General features: G+C 39.2%; 1 protein-coding gene across 2 annotated transcripts in view; it reads left to right on the forward strand.

The window, feature by feature from the left end:
- FNDC3B (fibronectin type III domain containing 3B) overlaps positions 1-20,222 on the forward strand; it is a 216,556-nt gene that overhangs the window by 24,618 nt on the left and 171,716 nt on the right. For both annotated transcript variants that reach the window (XM_062582738.1, XM_062582739.1), the window contains exon 2: positions 19,757-19,895. In XM_062582738.1, the coding sequence (XP_062438722.1) occupies positions 19,785-19,895 (111 nt within the window). In that variant the 5' untranslated portion in view covers positions 19,757-19,784. The remainder of the gene's footprint in view (positions 1-19,756; positions 19,896-20,222) is intronic.

Consider the following 20,222-nt stretch of genomic DNA (forward strand, 5'->3'; position numbering starts at 1 on the left):
AGTTGTTAACAAGTCTGTTTCCCATCTGGTGGAGAAAACGCCACCTAATTCTCTGGGGTGGAGGGAGGAAAAGATCCAAAACCTGGTTGGATTTGGTTTGCAGAGATTCAGTGTTCGGGAGGAGGAGAGAGTTCAGCATGGTGAGTCTAGACAAGTCTTAGGTATAAGACTTACATGGGTACAAGGGGTGTCGGTGGGAGAACAAACTGTTCTTGCTTTGCTTTCACAGAAAAAAGCCTCTTGCAAAAAATGGATCTGTAGCTCTAGTTGGGTAAATAGGCAGGTGTGCCCTGTTTTAAGAGGAGTTGCAAGAGGCTTCTCTTAGAAAAGTGATAATTTCTCTCTTTGATCCTATGTAGCTGTTTGCAATTGTAAGTATATGTTTATATTTGGACTGTATTAATAAAGTCTTCTCTAATTTAGTCATGTGAGTTGAAGGGTGATTTCAAGGTATCTTGTAGAGAGTCAGCCTGGGTTTTGTGGTGGTTGCTGGGTAGCCTACTTCTTAACCCTTGCAGCACCTTATGGTGCTCAAGGAGGTTCACAGGATAGTGGTGAGCCAAGACAGGTCTATGCATGGGTCAGTTCAGGGGTTCACACCTGGTTCTGGTGATGACCGTTATCCCAAAGCTCCATAGCGCATAGTGTGCTAGTACGGAGATGAAAGTATTTCCCAGTAATTTTGCATCACATTTGTTGATGAAGATGGTGTGCACGTGCACACTTGCACACCAGTTTCTGCCTTGGCCCTAAGCTGGTAAAGTGGGAATATTTTGATTCCAGAAAAAAGACAACGAAATGTAGTGGGAGCCCCTTGTAAGTAACTTCAAAGAACTTGGGCTGCTTTTCAATTTCAGGTAGCAATTATCAGAGTTGGAGGAGACAGAGTGGTAACTTCTGCAAGGTACTAAATCAGCATGAGTTGTGAGAGTGTATTAATGTATATGTATAGTCAGGGCACAAGGATCAGTGTATGGGGAACATTACTTTGTAATGTATTTACTTTACCCATAAGCTTGTCAGCTGTTGCGAGTATAACTGACTAAAATGAAAATATCCTTTGGTTAAGGATATATTGAAACATTTTAGAAAGCATAATTTTTTTTATGGAGTACTGAAAATAACAGCAGATGTCTTTGGAGTGTGTTAAAAATGAAGCATTAGCTGTTTTCAGTGAAATCATGAATGATGAACCATATTCTTGTAAAGATAGGGAATATTTAAACAGAGAATAGCAAACATAGTAGAAGTACTGTATGTTACTAAGACTGTAGATCTGGATGTCTTTTTTAATAGAAGAATAGTAAGTGATAACTTAAAAGGTTTAAAGAAATGTCTTTTTAAAAGAACTGAGTTTCATGTTTGCAGATCTATACTGCCAGAATTTCTGCTTTGCTTATCTTGAAATACGGGGGCAGCAAAATTTAACAGTCTACCTTTTCTAAAGATGGCATCTTAGGCTTTCCACGTTCTTCCACATTTAGCTTTGTGGATTTTGATTGATTATTTTTTTTTCTCGTGATAGGAAGAGACAACAAGCTACTTAAGAGTCAAGGTGCCTTAAAGGGATCTAATGTTGATTTTAAGATTATTGATTTTTAAGATTATTCTGCTGTTAAGAAACATAAGCTCCTGGAAAAGAGTTTAACATGAATCATCAAAACGGATATTGTTTCATTGGGGCTTGAAAATGGTCAAGCAGGGAAAAGTTGGATGGTGAGTTATAGCATGACTATTCCCTAGTACCTACATTGTGTAATTTAGATGAGTTCATTGCAAGCTCACAATTTCTATACAGTCGATGTTATCCCCAAAAGGGCAATTTCGGACGCTTTTATTGGACTACAAGCTGCTAATACGGGGAGCCTCAATTAGCCATGTGGATTAGGCACGAGAAACTGCCATGTGGGAACCCTGCAAGCTGTTTGAAGATTTGTCAGACAGATTTTCTTCTACAGCCAAGTGCCCATTGCCGTAACTTCTGATTCCTTCCAGTGAATGAATGGAGCAGCGAAGTCTGCAGGCAGTGGGGCTCTCCGCCACCCTGCCCAGGACTCTCTGGGACTGTGCAGCTTTCCCTCTTCCTCCTGCTGCCTTGGTTGCTGAGAGCTGCCTGCTACAGTTGTGGATTTGGCTCTTAAAATTGACAGGATGTTTGTTTTTGTGGAGTGCAGTTCTTGAGGAAATTGAGTGAAGGGATCGCTTGAAAGGCCACGCCACCTAGGTAAGATTAGACCGTTAATGGTTGAGGGTTGTGAGCCTGGTCTTTAACACTGTATGGTGCTTATGGTTTGGGCAGCCAGCATAGCAAGGAGAGGTTGGGAAGGATGTACTCTTGCTAGCTGCTGTTAGTTGGAAAGCAGTGTTGCTTCTCTTTCTTTGGTCTGTAAGGCAACTCTTGGTGTTGAGTATGGTGGAAGAGAAAATCTTAAAGAGCCGTTTTAACCGAAACTGTAAGGCATTGGCCACTGCTGCAGTGGAACGTGTCTGGGGGAAGCAGCCCTTTCGGTCTGCATTGTGTTGAAAACTGACCTGTGGAATGACAGATAAGGAAAAATGCATAATACCTTAAGCTGGATATCCTCTGCTCAGGAGATTTCCTGTTCACAAGAATTTATTTTTCAGCAATTAAAATCCAGAAAATTGAAGCGGTGGGGGGGAGCTTGCACCTTAAGGTCATTAAGGTGGAAGACTCTAGGTTTCTTTCTGTAGTCTTCCTATCATTTGTTGAGAAAAGAAATAGAAAAGCACTGGAGAACTGAAAAATATGGACTTCTTACATAGCTGTAAACCATCAGCATGCCTAATGTGCATATTGAATAGTTGACTATTGTGTTTACTGTTGCCAGTATTGTACGGCAGTTACCCATTGGGTCCTTTAGAAAAGGAAACACTTGGACACTTCGGTTAAGAGGGAGGTTACTTTCAAAGAAGCCTGAGCCTTTGGAGAGGAGTAGCTGGTGCAAAACATTCCTGACTAACTTCCAGGGTCTGTTGCATATTTTGCCTTTGTCTTGTAATGAATTAAAGCCTAAATCATAAAGCAGTGTTTAATTGGTGATTTGTGATCTGCTTAATCCTTTAGTGAAACTGAAGTGTATTTTGCATTGCTGCTTCTGCCCTCGCTGTCTGCTCCCCCGTCGGCTGCATGGTTCATTTGTAGTACGGTGGGGTCAGGCACTGTAGCAGCAGAGAAGTGCTTGTAGCTTCCTGCCATGAAAATACCTTTGTAAGTTTGTTTGTATATGCTTCCTTCTGTAAACTTAAGATAGAATTCACTTGATCTTATGAATGTGGTTGCATATTCTGGGATAGCTGTTTCTAACAAAGACAACTATTAAATACAATGAGAATGTATTTACTGTAGCTTTTCTGTTTTGTTTTTTATTTCTAGCAACAAGTATTTTCACAAAAGATTCTTCTGCCTGTAGATATACCTGAAAGTTTGCAACATACATTTAGCAACATACATTTAGCTATCTGGTAAAATTTACAGAAAGAAGACAGTGTAATCAAGAGGTGAGGCATTAACAAAGGTCCCCCCCTTATACTGATAAATAGAGAGAAGAATTTAGTAGGGGTGTGGAGTTCTTAGAGTTATAGCTGGGCTTTGTTTTCAGAAATAGGAAGATTCGTGTATGTGTGTTTGTGTGTTAAACATCTTACCCCATTTTCTCTCCATACCTGCCACCCAAGAAAAGTCTTCCTTAAACAACTTTGGATTTACCACTCTGAGATTGCATTTTTAGATTGGGCATGTTAAAACAGAAAACCAGCACTGATGAAGACATTGTAGTAGTGGTGTAAAAATTACTTGGAATCTTTGGTATGTGCCAGTGGCAAGAGCTGAATCCTCCAGTACATTCAGTCTTTTGAAGCAAGTGCTGTATAAGGTTTTGGTGTACAGGCATGTTTTCCTTTAAGACTGAAAGACGCACTGTCAGGCTACAGACTTTTGTAGCAGGTTGCAGCTTTCTGAATCTTAATTCTTTGAACTCTCATATTTCGGAGTGTGGTTTAGGCCTTCTAAGAATGTTGTGATTAAAATAAGGTAATTATACCCCTTATGTAGATAAATACAAACTTCTGTGTGTCTTGATATGTGTGTGTTTAAATCTATAATCTCATTAATGAACATCCTTGAAGTTAGTCAGTGACTCTGAGTCAGTATATGTGCTTGTGTATTCAAGGAGAGCTATTGATTCAGGAGCACAATGACTTACATGATGATCTCAAACCCCTGTGATTAGATAAGGAGAGAGTAAGTTCCTAAATGTGGGCTACGGGCAGATTAAGTTGCCAAGAGAAGCTGTAAAAGTAGTTATCTTGATTGGATCTAGCAGTGAATTTCGTGCACCTGTTACACCTCTTTTTATCTTCTCTTCACTGATGGTTTTTATACATGTTCTGAACATCTTTTTGTGGCCTCTGCCTTGTATTTGACTATTAAACTAAAATTAAACTTAGAGAACCTCACAGTAAATAACTTCAAAAAATAATGTGGCATTATTTAAGATAGTTTTTTTTTTAATATAGGCTCCATGTTTACTATATAAACAGGACAGGCAGACACAGGGATGGAGATTATATTTTGGATAGGGAGCTCTCTTGCTTAGTTTCTACATTACCTACTTACTAGTACTCCAGCAGCACTCAGAAATCACTTGATAACAACTGTAGATTTGTATTATAGAAGATCTGATCTGATATTCAGTGCTCACTGTTAAACTACACTGCCACTGTACCATGCTCTTTCCATCATGAGTCTTGCTAGAGAGGAAAGGGCGACTTTTGGATAGTAGGTTTCCAGTCTATTACCTCATCTAAAAATTCTGCTCTTTTACCAGCTTAGTAGTTCTGTTGTTAGATACCACCAGAACTCTATTTTTGATCAGAACTCTCTTGATTCTGAAGAATTTCTAAATCTCTAACTGCAGTTCAGCATTCATGGTAAAACCACAATGCAATTGCTCATGGTACTGAAAGTTTCTCTCTTTTATTATTAGACTAAATGCTTTCTAGATACTTGTCAAATAAGAGGTTCATTAGGACTTGTCAAAAGTAAGAAAAGTCAATCAACTGACTCATTTAATCAATGCATCTGTGATTTAGGTTATTGGAAGTGGTAGCTTGATAAAGTAATGCCTAGGAACACACAATAAGATTAGGGAAAAATCTTATGGCTAAAGCTTCATCTCAGGCAGTGGAAAAAAATGGTCAGAATTCATTAAAGATGAGGGAATTTCCTTAGTGAACATTAGGAGGAGGATGAGATGCTGTACAGCTGTCTGAGTCTGAAGGATTTGCCTGCAATGCTCTCTTGCTTATGTAGTCATCAGCAGTTTAAACCAAAGCAAAAAAAAAAAAAAAAAAAAAACAAAAAAACAAAAAAACAAAAAAACCACCACACACTGCATTTCTGTACTATTCTGGGGTTATATTTATGGAAAAAATACATATACAGAGAGGAAGAAGTGGAGAGAGGAGTATGTATACATGAGAGAGCAGGGGGCTTTTTCCCCATGTAGACTAGTTAGTATTGAGAGTCTTTATTAAATTGCTGCATGGACTTGAGATTCCCCTCCTCCCTGCCCTATTAAGTGTAGTTTAACATTGTGCACTGAACATCAGATCGTTAATACAGATCTATGTTTGTCATCAGGTGATTTATTAGGAATACAGTATGGTATAGGTAGTGAATAATGTGAATAACGTCATAGAATGGTAAGGTTGGAAGGGACGTCTGGAGATCGTCTAGTTCAACCCTCAGCATAGCCTGTATGGGGACTGAACCCATGACCCTGGCATTAGCAGCACCACGCTTTAGCCAACTGAGCTAAACCTGCCCCTCCCCCCAAAAAAAAAACACTTATTTTTTTTTACTAGATACTAGCATGTCTAATAATGCTACTTAATGGAAAAGGGACCTGTGAACCTTTTGACAGGCAGAGCATTTCATCTTAATTGGTAGGCTTTTGTCACTAATGAACTGTACAATGTATTTTTAAGCTAGGTATCTATATGGTCTCTTGCTGTGTGCTGACAAGATGTCATTGAATTGGGTCGGTCAGTAAATAGTGGAAAACCAGGGCTACACCGTTCTTAAGTAATAGCATCTGGGGTGTGCAGCCTGTTCATACAAATGAAGTGTGCCTCAATAAGGCTCCTCTGGCTGCTAAAGTAATGGAATAAAATTTTCTTGGGTTATAGGTCAGTGGCATCATTGATTAATGCCACTGAATTAAGCACAACTGAATTCCAGCATATTGGTGGGAAACCTTGTTCGTTCCTCAGTTGAGTTTGATGCTAACTCCATCAGATTGTATTAAGAATTCTGCAGACTAACTCCTGGGGAACACCCTGGTATTTTGCTGTTACTTTGAAGTTTCTGCTTTTCTTCTCAAGGGTAAGTTGTTATATATATTATGTATGTGCTGTATTATACAAAAAGGGAAGTTGATCTACTTAATTTGGAAGTCATTCTAAAAGGACATATACTTAGAATAAGATCCTTTGCTTCATCAGGATTTAGCTAGATTTCTTTTGAGATAAGCAAGGTAAGGCACATCTCAAGGAAAAACTGAATGCTGAAGTGTCAGCATATGCAGTGATAAAGAAAAGTGGTTTACATTTATGCCAGATACTGTAGAAATCAAATGTAAAAGACTTAGCCTTTCTTGCAGTTTCAGTCAGTAGCACCTTTTGGTGTATTTTGTCTTTTTCCAGCTGGGACACTTCTGTCTGGAGTTCTGAGGAGATTTCCTTAATCTGAAGGATTTGCATGCTCTGTTCTCATCTGTTTAGTGAAATTCTTTATGTGAATTGTATATTATTAATACCTACTCAGCAGGCCTCCGGAACAGCTTACCTTTTTTATAAGGTCCTCTTCCCCATCATGTGTGCTAACCAAGTCAAAGTCCATTTCTTGTGATTCAGGTCAACATATGTATATACATCTTAAGATGCAAAACTTTTTTTTTTTAATTCTAACTCTGAACAAAATATTTTTGGATCAAACATTCATAAACATTTTTTCCAGAAATCTGAAGTTCTGTGAATGGTTGTTTCTAGGAGTGGATAAAAGTGAGCCATCTTGAAAGTCAGGGCAATGTAGTTTAAAATGACCTGAAGATGAACTCCATTTGGTGGTTACTTATGACTTCCTTTCTTCATCTTTCTGCCTAGAAAACTCCTAGGCTTGTGCAATGGATCGAGCTCTTGTTTAAAGATAGCAGGCCTGTCACTTGTCCCAACTAGGGACCTGGGGGAAGTTTACTTTCTGCCAATGAGTGGTGGGGAAAGGTAGAAGTCTTTTGGCCTGAGTTCTCATTACACCCTTCCCCTGGCACGGCTAATGGGTTGGAAAGGGAAGCGGTGTGATCCCTGAGGCACGTAGCAGTAGTGACAGCCGTCCGGGGCTGGCCTCGTGGCCGACCCCTGCTCGCGAAATGGTCCTGCTGGGCAGGGGCACGCGGGCCCTTGCTGCTTTTCTGCTGGGCTGTGGAGGCCTTGCTAGGTCAGTGGAGGTAGCATATTAGTACAGCGCTCTTGGTGCGAACAGACTCTTGGTGCCGTTTCAGTCTGAAAGGCCTCTCAGCGTGTGGTTTGACAGCAGTATTCTCTCAGCAATATGAAAAGCAGGAAGTTTATGGTTCCCTGCTGTTTCATTAGGATATTACTTTGCAGTGACATTACTGGAGATGACATTATGAAGCTATATGAACTGAGGATAGTGGAAGGATCAAACTAAAATTAGATGGTACTTGAGTGTTTCATTTGCAGAATAGAAATAAGGGTGCATCTACCTCCTTCATCAAGTGCTTTTGTTCCCTTGATCAAAAAGACACCGGTGTTCGGTAAGGAGTCCCTATTTTCTCCCATCATGTAATCATGTGTATCATGGGTATCTCCCACATGATTTGCCTCTGAAGAGCAGAACTTCACTTGTGTAGGCTTTTTTCTTTATTGACTGTAGACTCTGGCATCCCTACAGTTGTGCACTGATGTAAATTAATTTTTGCAGGTATAATGAGGAAAAATGAAATTAGCATTATACATTGTTGCATGAAGCTTAAGTTTGACTTTCTACTTGTTCATTTAATTTGTTTGCTTAAACAGAATTGTGTCAAGGGACACAGTTTAATTGCGCTTGGGGTGCGGAGGGCTTAATTTCAAGATAAGTTTTATTTAAACTTGCCTTAAAAGGGTAATTTTCAAAAGAATGTTTATTTTGAAAAGAAAGTGACTAGAAGTAAGCTATGAATTGGAAGATGTATATTTGTTGTGCTAGAACTTAGAGTTCTCTACGATCTTCAGAAATTTTTCATAGGGTGAAAAATAATTAACATAAGATATTAAGTCTTTAGCTGCAGCTTTAAAATATTTTTCCCTCTTTGTGTTCCACTAGCACTGAAAGTGCTGATATTGAGGTGAATAGTTGAAATATTAAGAGATCTTAATTAACAAAGACTCATTCACAACTTATTAAGTAGTAACTCCTACTTACTGGGGCTGTTGCCTTTTGAGGGCATGCTGGGCACGTTAGGGAAGAGCACCCCTTTGCCTTGGCGCTGTGCTAGGTGGCTGCCCTTAACCAGCAGGGCTGCATTTCACGTCACCGCTTTGAAGCGGTGTTAGTTTCCAGCTTCACATGGGAAGTTGCCTAGTGCTCCCCTGCATTATGTATTATCAGAGCAGGATACTAACTTAGGTTGCTTGACAATAACTTTCAGCATAAATGACTCCCACTGTCTGGATGAATTGACTTTTTTGGAGAGAGTGTGAATTAAATTTGTAAAAGGGGTGAATATTCAGCTTTGAAAAATCAAAGCATTTCTTAAACCATTTCATAGATAACTTGAGCTTTGCAATAGAATCAGTTGACATATACCACTGATCCTCTAGTATGATATGTAACCTGTCTTTTGCCAACTACTGTTTTTTAATCAAGTGAGCTCCATTTTCAGCTATGGATTGCCATGGGGTCCAAAATTCTTTTGCTTGAAGTTTTTTGTCTGCAGTTGTGCTTTATCTTCTAGATATGCATCAACCAGTTCATTAGTAGTATGTTCTTCCATGGAGGAAGTGCATTATGTGGGTTTTAGCTCCATTTTGATCTGAAAAGAAGGTAGGGGCACTTATGCCTCAGTGTGTGATAGGTTATTTCTTTATTTCTAACTGCAGTAGAAGTGATTAGAGGTAAATACAGATGCTGTTTATTCCTACCTTACCCCCAAAAAACATTCCCCCCCAAAAAAACTCCCTACTTTTTTTTCACATCTAAAATTTTGACGTTTTGGGTTGTTTGATGCTTTATTACTATCAAGGGAAAATCAGATAACTGGGGGAGAAGAGGTTTCTTGTTTTAAGGTGCTGGATACCTGAGTTATTCAGTAGAAAATACAGCAGTGATTTGACAAGTTTTTGCAGGTTTTATGTGTATGTATTTTTTAATTTGAAATAGATAAGAATTTAAAAAAAAAAAAGACCTTCTTAGATAGTGTACTGTTTTTCTTTAGTTTCCATGAAGCAATTCAGAAAATTAAGGAATTCCTTAAAAATGTATTTTGTGAAACTGAAGGCTGGTGAAACAGAACTTTTTTTTTTTTTTCTCCTGATGGCGAGTAGTGTGTGCTCTGTGTGTGTGTCTTTTTTGTTCATTTTGTTTATCTGTGTTTTGTTCTTTAAGCATTCAGATCCTGTGAGCGTGATGATAATGGGTTCAACTTTCCCTCTGTATTAGAAACTTCTCCGGCGGCTAACCAGAGGTGCTCTCTCGCAGTGAGTGCTCTGTGTGAATGCCTGTTCTTGAACCCCGGGGTTGAATGGGAGATTTGTGTGAAGTGGTTTCCCACAATAATACAATGAGCTACTTTGTCAGTACCGCGTCAGCTGGGAGTCAGGTTAACAGTGCACAGCTACAACAGAAGAGTTTGCGCTGCATAAAGGTGTGCTGAAACCTTGCTGTAAATGAGAGTTGATGTGCTTGCTTTAAAGTGCTACAGATTGATGTAGTAGCTATCTTTTTTTTCTTCTTAGTTTAAGCAGTGGTTAAAAACCACTGATTTAAGTAATTTTTTCCAAGTTTTATATAAAATAGGAATTCAAGAGGAGATGACCTCTTTTTTTTTGTGATATTCTTGCTTTACTTTGAGAGAGCAAAATTGAAGGGGAGGGTATCAATCACTAAACTACTATGCTTATCAGTGTGTAACCATGAGCATTGTTTTGACTATTGAATGTAGGAAGAAAGCAAGTGGATGAAGCATATACCTTATCTGGTTTGCACCTTTACGTGAACTTGTACTCCTATAGAGGTTTTGCTTGTGATCCTATGCGTGCGCTCAGGACAAGAGCCATGATCCTGCGGCGTTAGGTACTTAAATATAGTGCTGATGGTGCCAATGAAACTATCAACAGGGCCTAAAGATATACCCTTCTCAAATGGTCGTAGGACTGGGCCCAAACTGCAGACAACTGAAAGTCTGGCTTTAAGGGATTTCTTCCTCCTAAAGCAGATAGCTGAAATAACTTGGTGTGTGTTTGGAGCAAAGTTTAAGGTTGCTGATTGTCCATCTCGCTTGTGAATCGTTTTTCTCAAACGAGGCAATACAGGCTGGAGGTAACTGGTGAAAGAGTATCAGGTTGAGAGGAAGGGGTTTTAGCAAATGGAGATATCAGAACGGTTATTTCAAATTGGTGAGCAATTTCAGTTATGTTCTAGTTAGGAAACGTGCAGTGTTGTCTCTATTGCACAAAATTGCTCTGTGCCGTTAAGGTCCCAGGTCAGCCTGTGGGCAGGAAAGCTGTTGGGGCACTGTCTCCTCTGCTTCTCGCTTTCCCGTGTGCCCTGGCACGTGGAGGGACCAAGCACAGCAGCTGGGCCAGGAAAGGGAGAAATCTCTCTTCTGTGGCTAGCTATTTGAGAGGAAGGTGTTGGTGAAACCAAAAGGTCCTCTCTCCTTCGGGCCTGTCCTTTTTCACGTAGCTTGTGGGCTAGAGAAGCGCAGAGATGCCGAGCGCCGCTCCCCAGGCAGTGTCCTTCCCCTTCTTTTCAGCTGTCTGTTGAGCAGCTCCCAGAACACCTTTTATGTATAAAGTTTCTGCAAGGGTGGATGAGCAGGAATAGATTAGTTTGAAATGTTGATATTGCTTGTAGTTTTGGAATTGCAAAAACTAATTTCCCTTAAAAACAAAACGAAAAGACAGTTGTTTCAAGTGGTTGCTAAATTAAGCAGATTGGGCCAGGGCAAATTTTGTATTTAGGCATTATTTTAAAATCTGCCATTTGAAAATGTGAACACCACTAGTGGACACTGTTATAAAAGAAGAGTTAACCTCAGATATTGCTACTAAAGGAAATAATGTGAAATACTGAGAGACTTCTGTGCCTGAAAAATTGTCTGTTTTTATAACTGTATCAGTTGGTCCAATTAAAAAGCCTGCAAGTCCCATTTATCTGTTGTGATTAATACAAAGGAAGATGAGGAAGAAAGGTGTGAAGACTTTGAGGGAGGAATATAAATAGCAAAAGGGACTAATTGTTAAGATTTAGCTTGAAGAAAAGGTACAGAAATTCAGATGGTAGGAGAGTTGTATAAAGGTTTTCTTTATTGTTACCTGACTTTTGTGTCAATGGTGAAAGCTGTAGCCATCTGAATGTTGGTATGGTTTTGATTTTTTTTTGAGTGGCAGTATAATTTGGTGTTACAATACTGTTTACAGAAAGGAGAATGCCATAAAATATTTGGATTAGCTTGTATGCTTGTGGCTTTCTGTTCATATGTGCCTAACACAAATCTCCAATAATTTTATTAAGTTCACTTAATTTCTGGTATATTTCTTTCATTTAAATTTGGTACCATTATATTTTTCCCTGAATATGACAGTCTCGGGGCATGTTAGTATTGCAGGGCTGTACATACCATAGGAAGAGTGTGAGCTTTTTTTTTTTTTTTTTTTTTTTTTTTTTTTTTTTTTTTTTTTTTTTTGTGAGAAGTTTCACAAGATTCTCCTCTGGTCAAACAGGAAAAAATAATGACACATTTCTTTGGTAAAAGGCTCCTTTGTGCATCAGCTAGCTTGCTTCTGGTATTTCATCAGAGCTATTATATGTTGATTAGTTTTACTTGCCTTATGAAATTAGACACTCCTGCATAATGCTGTGCAACCTAATCAACTCATTCCTGACATTAGCTTCTGATACGCTTTTAGAGTACTAATATTTATAGACGGTTAGCATGATCTTTGTCCTCTATTCTAGTAATAGTGTTTTTGTTTGTTTTTTTAATGGACTGATTGAATCTTCTTTCTTGCTATTTATTTTGACAAATCAAAACAGGGAAATGTGTTATGCAGGAAAAACAGAACTGGAAAAATGACACTGCATGCACAGTTTGTGCTTTTGTTGGGCTACAATCTAACCATGCATGTAAATGCTATCTCAAAGTGAGAAGGGGCCTGCTTAGGTTATGGATGAGATGACATGTAATAGTTAAGCCTGTTTGGTTACTCCATTTTGTCGCAAAGTTGAGGTAGGATCCATTTCTGTAGTTTGTTCCTGAATTACCAAAATATTCTGTGAGGGGTTAGTAACTGACTGGATTAGAAAATGGTTGTTCTTAAAATAATGGAATTTCAAATCTTAAAAATATGATGCTGAAGTTATGGTATTTGTTTTGAGGATGGTGGGGTGTGTGTGTGTGGGGGGAGTGGTTCCCCCCCTCCCATTAGTGAAGGTAAGATAAAGCTACTGGTAGCCTTGCTGTCTGTGAAATGGTCTAGAGAACAAGTGGCAGTCATTTTACTGTCCTTTTCCTGATATGCCAGATAGATTAGAAGGAATGCACACTTGAAAAGCTATTTTCTCTATCATAATAGATTTTAAAAAATGCATATATTTTTTTTTAAGATTGTTATGAATAAGCCTGTCTGTTTAGATGCTTTCAAATTAATCTGCTGTGCTTGCAATTAAACACAGAAAGAATGCTTTTAGGTTTAAGTCTCTCTTCAGACAGATGTGATTTAACTAAACTAATGAACACACAGCAGACAAGACAAATTCCAGACTGTTTGTGCCTTGACCAACCATCTGTGTGCATACCTCCAGGTACTGCTCATGTCTCAAGAGGTTTTTCTACATGAACAATTATTACTATTCCTTTTTGAATCCAAGTGGGCAAGCCATGGCAAGAGTTTCTTGAAAGCAACTATATTGACCATTGAGGTACATTCATTGCTTTTCAGTGAAAATTGTTATGCATGTTTTAATAAAGATTATATTGAGATATGTGTTGCACAAAACGTAACAGCAGGGAACCTGGGCTCTGTGTAAGCTTTTCCATCTCTTGCATGCAAGCAGCAGCATTAACAATAATGTGCAGAAAAAGCACTTTCTACTAGGAGCCTTCCTAGTGGGTCACGTACTTGTTTCAGATACTTCCTCTGTGTGTGTGTGTGTTTTTGTGTGCAAATAAGCTTATGGGTATATATGTAGTAATACATGTTAATATTATGTGTGTGGTTTTTTATATGTGTATGTATATATATTCTGTTTGTAGGCACATGCATGCAGTTTTCTTCATAGTTATTTTTCTCTAGCGGAGGTAGCTCAAAATATCTCTGGAAAAAAAAACACTTTAAAAATGCGTAATGATCAGTAGTGACATGACATACTAGACTGATACGATTTTTCAATTCCATATGCATACTTCTAGAAAATAGTAAGTGGTACTCTGAATTATTGTTTTTATGGAAAAATAATTGTGCTGCAAGTAAAGGCTGCTCTGAATATGAAAAAAAAAAACTTCTTATTCTCAGTACACTTCACTTTCTTTCCATAATGAGATTACTTTTAGAAATACTTGAATTTTCCTTGTTATCAGGGCCTGTTTTTACAAAGTGGTATTTGCTTCTGTGGTGCTAAAATCACTCTGACATTAGCCTGTGATCCTATATGTGTGTGTGGGGGGTTGTTTTTTGTTTGCTTTTTGCCATGGGCAGGGAAAGAAACCAAAACCAATCTTAAGTGATTCCTGCTCCCTCTTTCTCTGGTTACAGCAATACAATGTATTTGTGTGTCATTACAGCAAAGTGGATTGGGGGACCTGTGTCTGCTGAAGGAGGAGGAGTTGGGTTGGTCGTGGTGTTAGGATTCAGCTTTGAGGGTACAGATAAGATGACAGAAAGGATTTTTTCCTTCTGTGGTCAGAGCAGTGCCAGTTTCCGAACCTGCTGGTTCTGGGATCTGCTTTGCCGCAGGGTGGGTGGATGGAAAAGGCCAGGGAAAAAAACAGCCGGTAGGAAGGAGGCAGCGGTTGCACCCTGAGTGACTACTAGCCGTTCAACCAGGTGTATTGTCAAAAGCCTGTGTCTTTGTGGCTCCCACCTGAACTAATTTTTCCCCTTTCTCTGTAAACTACTGAGGAAGTCCCTGTTGTCTTGTCTTGAGTTACTTGCCTGGCCAGTGCACCAATCTCTGCCCAAAAGGAGAGATTCGCTGTCATGTGGAGAATGGCAGGAAAGGTGCTTGAGAAGGTGACAAGTTGGACTGTACAGCCTGATGTTTGACAGAACGCACGGTTCTGATACGAGCCTCTCCTCCCCTTTCTGATCTCCGTGTTCTAGGGTTTTGGGTGTTCAGTCAGGATAGTTACTTTTGTGTTGGGTAATAGATTCTCTCATCTTTGAAGCCACTTTCAGTGCCTAACTCATCTCTCTAAGGAAAGCTCTGGGTTAATTTTCTTCTGGGAAGGGAAGGGGAGGAGAATGGGTGTGCATCATATACGCTAATCCAATGTAATTGTTAGGTTTTGCTGTAAAGACAGGATAGCTTATGGTTACTGATTATGATAGCTATGTATGTATGCCTCATCTGGGGAGGGGGAGCTGCGGGCAGTCAGCCCCGTCTTCTCCGTGCTTGTTGCCGTCGCTGGGTAGCGTTTGGTATTACTCTCCTGGGAAGCCGTTTGAGTGAAGCGTGGTCTAGGTCAATAACGGGGCTGGCAGCCCGAAGTGTTCAGTTCAAACCTGTTTCAGTAGATAGCTGGGCTATGGGCAAAACCACTTGTCACAACTGAGGACAGTTCTAGCAGAAAATTGCTTAGTTCTTGTTTGCTAAACAGCTATGTGCACGTTTGGGGCTTTGTGTGTGTATACGAATGTGTACGTGTGAATTTAGTCAAGTTGAAATTGTCAGATTATTTAGACTGGAAAGACTGAACTGTTTTAAGGGAAACTGTTCCATTTAAAGTTTTATATTGTTTCGAATCTTCCCTGTAGTGACACTGGAACTGAAGATGATGTACCTTAGAGCTGTTCAATGCACTGTGGTCTTTTTTTTTTTTTTTTTTTTTTCTTTTCCGTAAGACTGAATAACCCTGAGCACTGCACCAGTGCAAAGGTGCACTTAGTGCTGAGTTTGTGTATCTTAAACCAGGATATGTAGCTCTACTAGGTATTGATGAGGTGATGGCCATCTCTGTAATACAGGAATTTTTATGATTTCAAGTGATTCTGATTAAAATCAGAACATCTTACTCAGCAGCTTTTAATAATCTGTTGCATCCAAATAAAAATTTACCCTGTATAGAAAGTGAGTACAGGACTAAATATTTAGAAAGCTCTTGCTTTTGCCAGATTTTCTGAGTTTGTCTGCCTTAGCTGGAAGAAGTTTCTCAGCTTTATAGAAGAGAGAAGATGCCGAGAGAGAATCACAAAAGGAAAAATGTTCTTGGCTTATACTTCAATTAATAGCATGGGTAAAACCTTCTAGGAAGACTTGCACTTGGTTATCTTAATGTACTTCAGACTGCTTTTGGAATTTAAGGAGAACTCTGACTTCATATGCTAGGTCATAGTAATTCACCATACATGGACATTGGTTTTAGATAGTTACACTTTTCTTTTATGTTTTTTTCTTTGTTGCCATATGCAACTGATTTATGTTACTAATTCACATATTGAATTAATTTAAGGAGAGTTAGTCATCTTGATGATCAGTAGAAGACTGCAGTATTGAATTGAAAATCAGGTTTGTAACAGTAACTTGCAAACACCAAAAGGTTTAGAAGTTCGGTTCGGGTAGAGAAACATCGAAAAGAAACGGGTGTTTATTTCTGCTTCCTTGCAGTAGAAGCAAGGCTGGAAACACTGAGATTTCCAATATTCCTGGAGGTAGCTAGACAGGGAAATGCAGCCTCTCGGAGAGCACTGGCATTTTTGTGGTCTGTCCCAGCCAAGCCTAGGGAATGTAGACGCACAGGAAATGTCTTTTTAAAATTTAAATATAGTCAGCTTTCTAGACAAAACCCCAAATTTGAGTTAGTACCTGAAAAAAAGCTGTGGGTTAGTATTTTGCAGCTCATATTTTAACTGAGGAAGAGTTCTCATATCCTGAAATGTGACCTAGCTCTTTTCAGTCCGTGTCTGGTGTTTTCCGCTCTGTAAATTCAGGAGCATCACTGGAAGAAAGAGGCTTGCGTTCAAACCTCTCAGACTGTTTGTGTTAGTGAAGTGTCTCCTTAGGTAGGGAGAACTTATTTTAAGGAGGAGTGTGAATTCCTGGTGAATAAACTTGTTTTCCTTTCTGATTTGTATTTTAAATAGCATGGATGAGAGAATAAGCTTTTAAAAAAAGTGTTTGAAGCAGCTTCCAAAGCTTTTGGCTTTAGTGTGAAGTCTGCCAGTCCTGCGGTAATGTTTTAACCCCACCTCATCTAGCGCTGCGTGTAGTACGTCTATGTGACGTACCGTTTAAAAAAACGCCCGTGGCCAGCATTGCTTTGCGGCCGGGACTGTTGCTGGCGTTGCTGTTGCTGGTGGAGCTGTACCAGTCCTGACAAATACAGGAAACTTCTTTTTTTTTTCTTTCTCTCTTTCCCCTTTAAAGAGAGGCAAGTATAGACATGGCTGTGGTGAGAAACCATTAATAAAGCGAAAGGAATGCAGCTGTAAAACTTCAAATAATGACATATAGCAAATAAATGTCAACATATTGGTTGTTGTGCCTGGAATGGAAATATTACTAGGAAAATATGTAGCTTCAAGCTACAATCTGGCTTTTTTTTCCCTTAAGAAAATAGAATTGGCATGACGCTTGAAGTCTGTTAAAGCTGAGGCTTTCAGATTCAGGTTGGATGAATGTGCCATTGAGCGGGGGAGAAGGCTTTTCATGATTTTATAGTAGGTCCTATGAACTTTGCATTCTTTTAAAATGATTTTAAGTTATATATAGGTATATAATTTTATATATTACAAATGTAGTCAGAAATACACCTATTGACTAAATTTATCTACATCCTTTGAAAACTGCTCAGTCATATGCTTGCATTGGTGTTAAGGTCTGTATTAGACTTTTTCTATGCTTTCGTCAATCCCAAGTATTTAAGAAGTGATTCTGAAATACACCCCATAATGACAGGGAAGAAAGTGTGTGTGCGCGTGTGTGTGTGAGTGTGCAAAAGCACATTTCCCTTTCCACCAGCTACCTCCTCCTAAAAAGTGTTACATGAGTCTTTGGTTGTGGATCGTTCTCAGAATTAAACCTGATAATTTTAGTTAATGAAGCCCAAAAGGTTTTTCGGGAAAAATCCTCCAAATATTATGAAACCGAAGGGGGCAGGGGGAAACGTGTTGACCAGATTTTCTAGGTGTTTGAGCAGGTTTCTGTAGCCCCCATAACGGATGGGTCTGAGATGTGGCAGTTCTAGCAGCTGAGAGCTATGAATTACTAAACCAGGGAGACTGTGGTCGCTGGTAGACCAGTGACGCTTCAGAGAACTTGCTCCTCTGTGCCGGGCGAGTATTTAATATTCCTCACTCCCCATCCTGTGGCTGTAGGCACTATTGGACCAATTATTCAAGGTGATGATACTGTGAGGCCTGAAATACTGCCAGGCTCTATCTGGCAAAACAATTGATGCAAGTGTAAGATGAGACTTTTTAAAAATGATTGTGAATACATTGTCTTTTAAATGTTAACACTGCTTTTCAAGCCTTCTGAGAACTTCTATCCTGTAACTAAATCTCAAATAAAAGGAAAAATTTCATTGAAAGACAGATGAAAATAGATGGCCTCTATTTTCATTTCAGTGAAGTGAAAATTAGAGAGACTGTGTTTTCACTCTTGTAAGAGCATCAGAAAAAGCAGTGAGAGTCCTCCTAAATTTTTAACAAGTTAAATTGAAATAGTCTTTAGAGGTACAACTGGAGATAACAGGGCCAAGTTTGCACATCTTCTAAAAAAATGCGCTTCTAGTCTTTTGTTACTACTTGGGTTTAAAGGAGGTCAGTGCGACCAGAATGAAAGGATGAGTGTGCGGTTGTAAACGGGCGCTTCAGTCGCTTCATCACCCAAGTGCTTCTCTTCCCTAATTGGGATACTGGCTACTGCTCTGCCTCGTTTCTCAGATTATTAGGCAGCTCTGCAGGTGACAGACTGTGACGAGCTCTTGAAGAGCTCGTTTTTAGATGATCTAAGCAACTAAAGTGGATAAAAATGAAACGAGCATATGTCAGTATGTTTCCTAACTTAGTTGTTGAATGGATACTTTAAAATCTAAAATTAAACCCCAGCAGCACTTGGAGGTAGATTAGTTATCAGGGTATTAGGTTTGCAGTATGCAGACTCTGTGGAACCACACGTTCTAATCTTAGTGAGGCTGGCTTAGTCCCTCATCCCCTCTACAGGGGAGAGATTCAGATTCATGCTTTATGGCTCTGTGATGATTGCTTTAAAAAACTCCATCTAAATACTAGATCTCCTAATACTTTCCTCACAAACAGGTTTTTCCTTGTTGCTCTTTGGCAAAAATTCCTTACTGTGTGTTTTGCTCTTGCACCAAGTGATTTACCTGACTTTTACTGTCCACCCAAGTCACAGCATTTTTTTTTTAATCCCTCCTTGAGTTTGTGATGTATACAAAGTTATTTGGGAGCATTTGGGGATCTCCTGGCATGAAAGGTTCGAAGTAGGTTATTTGATCAGTTTTAAGCCTGTAAAGATGGTTTGCTTAGGAGTTCATATGCAGAAGTCTGGATAAACTATGCAGCTAGATCATCCGTCCTGCTCATGAGAGAATTGGATTGCTGCCCCATAAAACAGTATGACGGTACTATTAATGCTGAATTAAGACTTGCTTTTACAAAGCAATCTCTCTGTAGTTTTAGTGGTAGTTATGCAACACTTCAAACAATTAGCTATTAAGCTGAAAATGATATATAATTCACTACGAATTCTTAAGTGAGATTTTTCACCGTGGTCTGTCTTCTATATATAGATGTCCTCTATATAAGGTGTTCAGTGTAGGGGAATGTGGTGTCCCTCCCACTCCAGTAGAAATCTTTCTCTTTTGGATAACGGTAAGTGAAAGTCAGGCACTATTCTCTCTGTTTTTAGGTGTCAGTTGGCATTTAACTTTGAACTGTGGGTATTACGAGTGAATTTGATACACAGTGTTAGCTATATAGATAATGTATTTTTCAAGAACTGTGGTAACAAGCAGTCAAGCTTGCTTTCTGAAATCTTGCATGAAAACTTGACTTACCCACGTTGTTGCTTCAACAGTTAAAACCTACTGCTCTGTTCAGCGCCCCAGGTTCCTGTATGTAGACTATTGCAAAAGCAGACGTACTCTTCAGGTCGTTACCTTCGTGGCAAAATCTACATGGATGCCAATGTCCTGCTAAAGTGCAAATATTTTTTTTTCTTTTTTTTTTTTTTTTTTCCTCGAGTCTTTAACTGATGCATCTCTTGCAGGAAGCCCGTTGAGGAAAATTCTCCATGAATGTACGTCACAATGATGATGACCGACCAAATTCCCCTGGAACTGCCGCCCTTGCTGAATGGGGAGGTAGCCATGATGCCTCACATAGTGAATGGCGATGGATCGCAGCAGGTCAGTAAGCTTTGCAGTGAGACACTGGCTTAACTGAACTGGGCCATCAAGCGATTTTGAGGGTGGGGAAAAAAGTCTTTGGTTTTCCCTAGTATTGGGGAGGGCAGTGGTTTTTTTTTTTTTTTTTTTTTTTTTTTTTTTTTTTTTTTAATAGAAGGTAGAAATATACTTTTTAACAGGAATAACTTCAAAAGCAATGCTTTAAATGTGCCAATCAGCTCAATGTGATTATTTCCAAATATATTAATTGAAGTTAAAATAACAGGATGAAAGCAACTGCAAATGTTGTTTCTGAAGATTTTGTGGAAAGTCAGTCTTTTGATTTAC

The sequence above is a fragment of the Rhea pennata genome, chromosome 9 (assembly GCF_028389875.1).
Source record: "Rhea pennata isolate bPtePen1 chromosome 9, bPtePen1.pri, whole genome shotgun sequence".
NCBI classification, from domain to species: Eukaryota; Metazoa; Chordata; class Aves; order Rheiformes; family Rheidae; genus Rhea; species Rhea pennata.